Genomic DNA, 10999 nt, shown 5'->3' on the forward strand with positions numbered 1-10999 from the left:
GTTGTAAGCTCTTTCCACTGCATTAAGTTTTTCTTTAAAAGTTATGCTCAGCAAAATAACAAGGACACAGTATCACTTATGAACAGTATAGCAACCTTTATGGAACAGCTTCTTAACTAACCCTGAGATAGAGATACAATAGAGTACTTTGAGTGTTTCTGTTTTTAAAAAACAGATTTTTTTTAAAAAAAAATCACACAATCAGAGGAAAAAATACAGCAAAATATACCCTGTCAATTCTGTTTTAAATGTAGCTGAAATACATATGATAAACGAGATAAAGGCAAAGTGTTGTATACTCTACAACAAAAGCCACAGAAGAGGGGACACAAAAGTAAAAAAAAGTATTTCTTTCCTTTTTTTTTGTCTCTGATTTCAATATGCATCTCCTTATACACCATTTTGTTAAATGAAATGTAACAACCTCCCTGGTGATTTGACCAGAACTGCATTCCAATCAGCAAGCAAACAATACACTGGGACACTGGGTATTAAATGGAGCATATCAATTACATTATTTATCACATTACCTCATCCCTGTATTTTTAGCTAGCCTTTGGCAGGACATCTCAGGGTACGAGGCATCTGTTTGTACATATATTCCCTTCTGCATCTAAAGTGCAGCATCTAAAGTGACAAATAAAGGCTTTTAACAGAGACTTTTTCCTGACTGGAGTAAACTTTGGCAAAGGCAAAGCACACACCCACACCCACACATCCACATGCTCAGAGTGATCCAGATCCCCTAAAGGTATGGCAGAACCACCCTGTAATGAGCAGATCTCTGTGAAAATCACGAATGAAAACACTGATGCAGACAGTCTTCATAACTATAAAGAAACATTTAAATAATATGAATTTTAAATATTTGATTGAAAGAAGATGAGGAATACCCTGTAGTGCACAAACATATCTCATTCAGATGCAAGTATAACTGTGGTAAACAGATTCTAATGATAGATGGAGCTTATAATTACCGTGATAAAAGATAGTGATTAAGTCCTTGTGCCACAAACACTCCTGAATCAAAATGAATGAACCCTACATTACACACACACACACACATACGCTGTGTCTGCATGATATGAATGACTGCTAAAGCCTGCAGGTGTTGGCAGTTCACAAATCCAGTGCAAAACTGAAATGCCTGCAAGTTCAGATATCATTTCTCCAAATGTCAAAATCACTTACATTTCTTTACTAATATAAAGATGACATGACTTTATTTGGGAAATTGATTCAAGGCCTGTGGATCTACTTAAAAATATAAAATGTTTATCTAGTATTTCATTGTATAACAGCCCTGAACTGTAAAGTAACTTTATGCTTTTCTGTTTATTTCATTGAAGTTGGCTATAATTCGTATTTGTTTTATAAAAAAGATCACAAATATGGATGACATATTTTAGGTCGTTAGATAATCAGTTGTTATTAACTACTATACAACGTATTGCAACAAAATTATAGAAATGACAAAGACGAATCACACAGTTTCTATATTAACTAATTCAGGAAGCTGAGGGCTACTAAATAAAACTTAAAGAGGAGCATTTTTATTCGTAATTTAAGGTGCACTGAGGCAGACATGTGGTAGAGCATCTGGCTGAAATGTGTGGTTTCAGTTTCAGTGATTGGATTTCAAAGCACCTTGCAAATTTTTCAGTGTGGATGATCTCTACTCAGATATAATCCTGACACACGATATGCATGCAAGGACCAGCCTAAAGAGAGTCAGTGATGATTTCCTTGGGTAAACACACCTATCTCAACAGTTAGTTAGGTTTAAAGTGTGTATTTGAGCAGGTAAATCGCCAAACAGGGCAACCACACTATAGGCCCAGGAACTGGAAACAATATTTAACAGTAATTAACTACACTCACTTAATTAGTGTGTCGCTGTAGTTGTCATCAACATGTGAGAACCTCCATCAGACAGTGAACCTGAGCTCAAACTGCTGGGAAATAAAAAAGGAAATCTTATTAAACTTTAGACTGACCAGTGATAACTCTCTGAGCCTCATAAGGTTCCATGTAGCCATTGTTCTCTGGGGTGGGGGGACCCTGGCGACTCTCTGACTGTGGATCCTGCCGAGCGTCGAAGGGGTCGGAGTAGTCCGTGTCACCAATCACCGGGGCTGAGGGGACCACCTGAGACATGCCAGAAAAAGGTGACATCTCACAGTAAGCTATTTTTTTATATTCCAGATATTTTTCATGGGAATACCAGCAAATACAAATACATATGTCCTTCAAATATATATCATATTTCCAGAGGATGTTTTCTCCAGAATTTGTATCACAATGGTCCAGCATTGTCCAAAATGTCTGCTTCTTCATCGTACAAAAATAAATAATGAAATATCAGTTACAGAACAATTATCTGTCGATATGAATGTGAAATGACTGTGGATCACTGGAAGGATGACAATGTGACCTTTACTGTTGTGAAGATGCTGAGAACAATAAAGAGCTAAAATGGCTGAATAAACATCAGATAAAGCACAGTATTACAATACAGCATAGTGGGACCTTGCAACTAGAGCTAATTACTGCATCTAAACCTCTAATAAAAAATACAGCTACATGCTGTCATGGTGTTTCAAAGCATCCATGATAACAGTAGGATATGTGCTGAAACTACAGTATTGAATATTGGAAAATCTACATGCAATTTATATTTTCATGAACTCTACTAATAACTTGTCCTTGGGAGAGTTCAGTGCACACTTTTGCCCGCGAGGCAGACGGCGTCCACTGGAAAGTGTTGATGAGAGTGTTAGAGGAGCATTTGTCTTTCAATAGAGCCACAGAGAGTGTGCCGGCCATCAGCTGGCACGCTGACAATTACAATAGCAGCCATATGGTCTCCCAAACGATCGCATTGAGCCACAGGTTCAGAAAAAGCCAGCTTTGAATAAATGCCGTTCCACAGCAGCAATGTGCAACAATCTTCCTTTGTCACGGCACAACAGAAAAATGTTCATTTTTAACACTTTATTGTCAATACTTCCACTACAATATGGACTGTCCGTGTTCTGTGGTTTAAGTGTAAGTAATAAATAAAATATATTCTTGGCAACTAATATGTGGGACATTAAGCATTTATGTAAATTGATGAGACCACACACTACATTTAAGATCTAATGCACTGAAGGTGCTCAGTTAGAGTGCAAATCAAATAGATGGCATCTCATCTGACCGCACCACTGACCACACGTTGCCCAGAGCCAAGCTAATCAGCTCTCTCCATGACCAGTGATTAGTGTGTTCAGTGAATCAATGTGCCTGCCTAAAGCACCTGAAGCCATGCCATCTCTGTCTGAACAGATGTGCTAGTGTATTGAGTGCCATTGTGCCTGTGCCTTGTGTGGGATCACAGGGAAAACAATAGAGACCTTTTAGGCTCTTGTGAGTCCTCACAACGAGACCCCTCTGCATGCTTAAGCAAACTCAATCTATTATTCATGTGCCCCAGCCTACCGTACATCAGAGGGCTCCGACACCTCTGTCTCAGTTCAAAAGGGTCAAAATCCATGCAGGGATTACAAATGGATTAGCTTACCCCAAGCATTGCTGAGCATTGTAATTCAATCCTTTCAAACTTGTCTTGCTTGAGTATCAGCCAAGTGTTTTCATTTAACTGAAACCACTACAACATATTTGAAAGTGCTTGATTGTAGAAGTGATATTTTACCATTATGACAAACAACAAAGTCCGGATATGTTTTGCTGAGTGTACAGTCTATGACACTGGGTAAATTCACGTTTCATTAGAAGAAAGAGATTTAGATGGAGCTGCCACAGGGCAAAGCTGTCAGTGGTCTTGGCCTGTTGGTGGGAGAGAACAAGTTTGACTCACAACAATGACAAAGTCCAAATAACACAACTGGCCATCTTTAAATGGCCCCTCTCGCTAAATTTAATATTTTATAAATAAGTACATCAGGGATGATTAAGTTTAAAAGACTATCAAAATCCTCTTCTGATTATGAATCTTTAAGGTGAGAGAGCAGGATACTTTATTTTTATTTATTTATTTATTTTCTAAGTCAGAAAACTAATCTTACTAATAAGAAGGTGGATTTTACTGTTTGCAAAATCATGGATCTCATTATTACTGTGGGGTAAACCCTAGAATTATATAACGCATTAATCTACTGTTTGTTCTGTATTGTAGTAAGAGTTCATTGATTGATGAAACACACAAAATATGTAAATATAAAATAAATATGTAACATTAGGCTATAATGCTCCTTTAATTGGTTGCGGTTAAGATCAATGCAATTAAAAAATGTAGTTATAGGTCCCCATGTGGCCTTAAGTCTTACTCTACTTACAGGCTCTGTTGGTTCCTCCAAAGACACAGAACTCAGAAGAATCTTGGTCCGGCCCAGATCTTGCGACTCCACCTTTATGAGCCGATGTTTAGGAGACACCACTTTCATATCCAAACCAGTGTTTTTCAGTACAGAGCCAAATCCTCCAATCGGAGTCTCTGCCGATCCACTATCATTCCTGCTTTTGCTTTCAAAATCTTCATATGGGTCCTCAAAGTCCAAGCTCTTTTGCACACGGTAAGCCTTAAGTATGTCACTCTCCGTGTAGTCCGGCTTCGGTGGCTGAGGGGGAATTCGCTTGCTGCCAAAACTCAAATAGTCCTTCAGCCACTTTGCCATTGTGGCCAAACTGGAAACTAACTTCAGTTCCAACCACCAAAAAAGAGAAAGAGTGTTAAAGCGAATTGAGTCGTGTCTCAACTAGACGGCCGACTGGGTTCAGATGTGAAAATTGTGTGAAACAAACAGTCATAAATATAGTCTGAAAATTAATTTCATTGTTTAGTCCAAATGCATGGTCAGAGAAGAGGGTAATCCTTGAGCAACAACAATGTAGACTGTGTTCATCTGCCAATGTTCAGTTGTGGCTCCTACTCATCATCTGCTGTAACTGTGTAAAGAATGAATATAGTAAACAATTTTACACACACACAAATATATACAAAAATTAGTTTATCATATGACAGCATGTATAGATGCCATAAACATAATTACCATAAACAACTTCACTATATATTGAAATATCATTACAAGTCACTGTTATTAAAGAAGAGTTTCATTTACAGAAAACAAGCATTAATAAAAAAAAAAAAAGCTTTTTTTCTGATGTAGTTGAGTGTGGTGTGTGGCGTATATATAATTAGTTTTAAAAAGTGGCTCTAGTGGGGAATTAATTTCTATTCCAAATCAATGTTCATCTCCACACCACAGACAATCCAACTTAACAATACCACTGTCCTTCCCAGTAAACATTTAGCCGTTGATTCAACGTTGAAATAACGTAATGACTGCCGTCTAATCAACGTTCTCTTAAGGTTGAAAATGAAAGTTGAAATGACGTCCAAACACAGACATTGAAAAGACGACTATTAGACGTATTTTTGACGTCCATTGAGGTTATTAATTGGTCACCACTTAAGTAACTTATTAAGATGGATTTTGGACGTCCATTGACGTTTAAAATATGTCCTTGACGGACAGACTACTTTTAGACCTATTTTGAACGTCCAGGGACGTTCCTTGTTTACTGGGTTAGCATTTTATACAGTTTCAGCGTTTGTTTTACATAGTGGAAGAACTAATAAAGCTTGTGCACATGTTCCTATATGTTTCCCCCAAGGTCTTTTGGTCAAAGATTTTTTTTACGTTTGCAGTAAGTGAAGGTAGCGCCCTGGTGACACCCCTCATAGATAAATGCGTGAGAAACACTGGTCGTGGGAAATAGATTTTAATAAAGTAATGCACGTGAACAACTTTATAAAAGACAAACTGATAGTGGAAACGAAAGTTTTTCCCTTCATAATAAATTAAGGTGTGCGAATCACGTAATAATCCATAAAAACACCACATAACAAGGCATGTGAACCTGGTATTTAAATATCTAGTTCCCACAGGTTAGAAAAAACGTGCCCACTTATTAAGTGTTCGCAGCGCCTTATTAAACGCACCCACGCTTTAATTTTCTTAAAGGGACTTCACCAGCAGGACCGTGGGTGAAGAAAATAAATGTTCCTGACTGAACTGAATGGACCTGGACGAAAGTGTCCGACACGAAAACTTCACTCAAGTTGTTGTTGTGCTCAGAAGCTGTAAACTGTTCACGGCCGTTACTCACTTCAGCGTCAACGGACGTTCACATTCAACCCAAACACAACACGATTCCCTCGGCTTTTACACGCTCAATGCTTATCACCGCACCGCGGAGAACAGCTATAATTGAAAGAGCCTCACAAACCTGTAGAAATACAGTTAGACTTATTTTACTTACTGTTTTAAATCTGCTCCTCTCTCTTCAGTAAATATCCACTTTAAGAATCACAGTCAGGAGGGAGTTTTCCAGAAAAACAAACGACAAAAGGCTTTTACGAGACGAGATAACAGTCCGCTCAGTTCCGCAGACGAACAGCAGACAGCAGTGAGAGTGAGGCAGTGTGTGTGTGTTAATGAGCGAGTAGAGAGTGGAGAAAGAGGGAGCGTTTAAAGGGGAGGACATCCAGCGGTGGCCCGTTTTTTTGTTCAGCCGTCATTTATTACCGCGAGAAGAAAAGGGCTAAATGTAAAGTGGCAGCCTCTCGCGCAGCCATGCTGTGCGCGCGCCACAAAAATCTACAGCTGGCACATCAAAATATGATGTTCCAACTGTGCCGTGATCATACAAATGAGGCACAAGTTGTAGACTATTGTGTTTGGCAGAATAGGAACCAGTCAACTAGAATCCTAAGGGCTGCAGTGCGACAAACAACAAAGTGAAATTCACTCCTTTATTTGCTATGGCTTTGATCGTGTCTCTGACGTCATGATGCTCTCAAAATATCATACTCTACCTACTAGTATCTAATTTTAATTTAGGTTAGACTACTTAGTAAATACTTAAAGGTGCACTCTGCAGTGTCAACAGAGTGCCTGTCTGTTGTTCTAGTTCACGTGTGTAGCCACCAGAGGATGCACGTCTTAAAACCCGACCAATGCCCTTAATCAGAGCGACCTCTAGCGGTGAACTACAACCACAAATACATCTACACCGGGCTGAAATGCTTTTAGTTTTTCTAAGACATAGGCTTCTCTAGAATATCAGTCAATACCACCCCCCACCAAATCTGGTGTTTATATGCTTGAAAATTTATTATGAGCAGAATAAGCAGTAAATTCATTTCAGCACTGAATTAACAGTAACAGCCAGTGGTTCTTTCATCGTAAACCAAAGGAACCATTCATATACATTTAAAAGAGCTGAAGGCAATAAGCAGAGAGGTAAATGGACAGAGATTATTCATAGGCTTTATGCATTGTTTGGGAAATAACTTCAAAGTAGGTAATTTTGATGCAAAAAGATAACATTTTAGGGGTTTAAAATCTGCTGCAGGAACACCACTATTTTTAGGCCGATGAGAAGAGACTATCAGTCTGAAGAGGAATGTACAGCTCCAAATTAGGTTTTTTATTATTTATTATGACATATCTAGACATATGACTCTGATGTGCATTGAGTTACAGATTTGTAACTATGAGAACAGCTGAAACTAAGTAAACAAGGGGCTCAGTTGCTCTGTGCATTGACAGCCTCACTTTAGGAATCTAATAGTAAATTAAACATGTTTTGTGTTCGCCAATTTAATATGGGCATGCATTCTGAAAACAGCTATCACACAGCAATAGCATCAATGAACACATGGCCTAAGTTATAAAACATCATTCACAGTGACAGAGAAGCATCCTGTTAACCTGTTGTTACCTGAAGGTAAATTGAACCAGTTAGAAGTGTAGGATAATGCAGCCAGAGATTGTAAAGGGGCTCTAAACACCATTTTTATGAGTCTGATTTATGATCTCACTCTTTCTCCACAGGCAGAAGGAAGATGAGGTCATAGCAGCACCCCCTCCCCCCCACCACCACCCCATCACCACATCATGCCCTCAGTTCTCTGAATTACCCCTTACAGCCAGGGACGCGTAAGCCTGGAAAGAAGGAGCCTCGAGGGACAAAGGAAAGAGCAGGAGAGGCAGGACTGGAGAGGCAAATTACCCTCTTATAGATGAAGAAAAGAAATGCAATCAGCAGGCACTCTGATGTTGTACAAAGGTTTAGCCCAGTCATGTTTTACCCTAAAGCACACTAGAACTCAGTGCTGCACAGCTGCTTTGCAGTTGATATATTACTAGTATTTGGTAGACACACTTATCCAGAGTAAATGTATTCATGCTAATGCAGTGTTAAGATTCTAACACAAATAAACATATTAGTGTAGTGTAGGAACTGAACCCTACACTGCTGTGAAGAGGACAGTGGTGTTTTCCAAAACACTGTACCAACCACAAATGTTACTTCTGATCAGATTATATGGTTTTTTTTAAGTTTTAAGTGAAATAATTGAACACATTTGCTACAGGAGCCAATTAAAGAAGCAATTATACGGCAATATAATCCAACTGTATATTTTGGAAAGATAAATCATATTTAAATAATAAAATGGCTCCTATCAGTAAAATGCAGAAAGTGTTTTCACTCAGAAAAATAATCTATGAAACTTGTCCTTTGAACAGGGGTGCCAAAAATTAATTTAGTGTTTCCCTATTCATTAAATGCCATCAGTCAGCATGAAACGGAAATCAGAATATACTTACATAACATGAATCAGAGTGAAACAGGATATATGGGTCAGTAGTAATACAGGCAGGACATGACTTTGTCCATTAAGACTTGGTTCGATGGTGAATAGCAGGCATTTCCCAATATTGTTTATTTTTTTAATGGCCATAGGATCTCACCTACATAATCACACACCATTAGATGTTTTACAGAAAGAACAAGCCACTCTATTTTGATTAAATATTAAAAAGAGCAATATTGTTTATTTTATGATATTCATTCATTCATTCATTGTCTGTAAGCGCTTATCCAGTTCAGGGTCGCGGTGGGTCCGTAACCTAACCAGAATCATTGGGCGCAAGGCAGGAATACACCCTGGAGGGGGCGCCAGTCCTTCACAGGACGACACACACTCACACATTCACACCTACGGACACTTTTGAGTTGCCAATCTACCTACTAACATGATTTTTTGGACTGTGGGAGGAAACCAGAGATATTTTATGATATGACATCAAGAAATGTACTTAATATGACCTTTTCATTTTGATTTCAGCTTGCATTCTTCATCATGAAACATCTCTCTCTCTCTCTCTCTCTCTCTCTCTCTCTCACCCACACACACACACATTGAAAGACGTTTCACATTAAGTGTAAAATCAGTTGTAAACTCTATGGCCCTGTGATGTTTTCCAGTTGAAGATCATTGACAGGAAAAGGCAATCCAGAATGCACATTTAAGTAAATTGTGGGTAAATGAAAATGTAAAAAGTGCAAACATATATCCTCTTTTACAATTAAACATCATCCCCTTTGTACCCTGCTGAGTGCAAATTTATATACGGTAACTTATATTTCAATTATAATAAATGATATTCATCTTCAAGTTCTGAGTAAATGAAAATCCAGTATTAGTTCACTGGGCGGTAAATGATAATGGCTGCATTTCAAGTTTCATTTTGAGAGCAAAGTTGCATATATTAGGGATCAATTTAATTTCAAATGTCAGATTACATTCTCATTATAATTTTAATATAATCCACTACTGAGTGTGCAGGCGTACACTGAAATCCCACCATGCACCGTTATTGGAGCTTTCAGTAAGGTCTGCACAGATGCAGGCTCAAAAATATATTACACAAAATTCTTTCCGATACAGAAAAAGACCAGTCAGAATGGACAATTTTTGCTTTAGCTCTCTGACCAACATGGCAGAGAGAAAGTTATTCAATTTCTATTTTTACTGAACAGGACACTGCATTTTGTTTGTAATCTGGACTGAGCCACTATAGATCCAAATCAGCTCTTTTAAAACGTGGCACTATAAATGATGGCACTATAGTTAAGCCGTCACACGACTCCAGGGTCTTGAGGACCTGGATTTAGTCCTTGGAGTCTTGAGGAGCTGGTGTGCGTCTCAACCCTACAGTTTCTCCCCACAGTTCAAAAACATACGTTGGATTGGCCATGTGAAATTTTCCATGGGGTGAGTGTGTGATGCCCAGTGCTGGACTGAAAATCACTTACTTTTTTCATCCAGATGCATTGAGCCAGACGCACTCTGACGAAGTCCTTAGGCCTAGTGTTTGGGACGGGGTTAAAGATACTTGCAAAGAAAAGCAAAATTTTACTGGGCATCACTGAATGTTACACGCGCGCCACCTAGTGGTGGTTTCTGTGAAGTACAAAACGTACTCCAACAAATAACTCAGAATTCACCAGGACGATTAGACGTTTTCTAAAAGCGTAATGCAGATTATTACTATCACTTTTATTATACATTCAACATGCCTGAATAAGAATCCTGGATTGAGTAAAACTGGCAAATGTTCAAAAGGTTACGCCAAATGAGATTGCGCAGAAAGGTTGTGTTATGATCTCGTATGGCTCCCTATTCCCTTAGAAGGTAGCGTACTATGTCGGTGATAAGAAAGTGTCTGCACCCTAAAAAGTCATTTGCATGTCTAAAACTTAATCTGTAAATGTACATCACCGCTATATGACTGGTATCAAATTTCAGAGCACTACAAACCGAAGTTATTTACATTGAAACTGCACTAGAAAGGGAATAAAAGATTTGAGATTCCGCCCAATGTTCGACACCTTCCCTGACACACTCGCCTCCAGTTGTTGCCCCGCCTCCGGCGTGGATTTTGATTGGTCCGGGTATGTAGCTTATTGTCGATTGGCTGTGAGCATTGGTCAGGTTCTGCTTTTGATGTGAAATATAATAAAGATTATAATTAGCTAAGAGTAAGCCGCAGTATAGAATGTCACTGACGAATGTAAACAGTTTTAATATTTATAAATTACAATAATAGGGATTTATAGGACGAGGAAACATTGTTGAGGAAAA

At 38.6% G+C, this 10999-nt stretch overlaps 1 protein-coding gene across 4 annotated transcripts in view; it reads right to left on the bottom strand.

Moving 5' to 3' along the window:
* shdb (Src homology 2 domain containing transforming protein D, b) overlaps nucleotides 1-10690 on the bottom strand; it is a 30490-nt gene extending 19800 nt beyond the window's left edge. For 2 of the 4 annotated variants that reach the window (XM_066646916.1, XM_066646914.1), the window contains exons 1-3: nucleotides 6325-6475; nucleotides 4338-4947; nucleotides 1998-2148 (exon numbers count right to left, since the gene is read on the bottom strand). In XM_066646916.1, the coding sequence (XP_066503013.1) occupies nucleotides 1998-2148; nucleotides 4338-4676 (490 nt within the window). In that variant the 5' untranslated portion in view covers nucleotides 4677-4947; nucleotides 6325-6475. Of the gene's footprint in view, nucleotides 1-1997; nucleotides 2149-4337; nucleotides 4948-6324; nucleotides 6476-10170 lie in introns of those variants that run through there. The other 2 variants (XM_066646915.1, XM_066646917.1) reach the window with 2 other exon arrangements.
* Nucleotides 10691-10999: the final 309 nt, after the last annotated feature.

This window comes from Hoplias malabaricus, chromosome 16 (assembly GCF_029633855.1).
Source record: "Hoplias malabaricus isolate fHopMal1 chromosome 16, fHopMal1.hap1, whole genome shotgun sequence".
NCBI classification, from domain to species: Eukaryota; Metazoa; Chordata; class Actinopteri; order Characiformes; family Erythrinidae; genus Hoplias; species Hoplias malabaricus.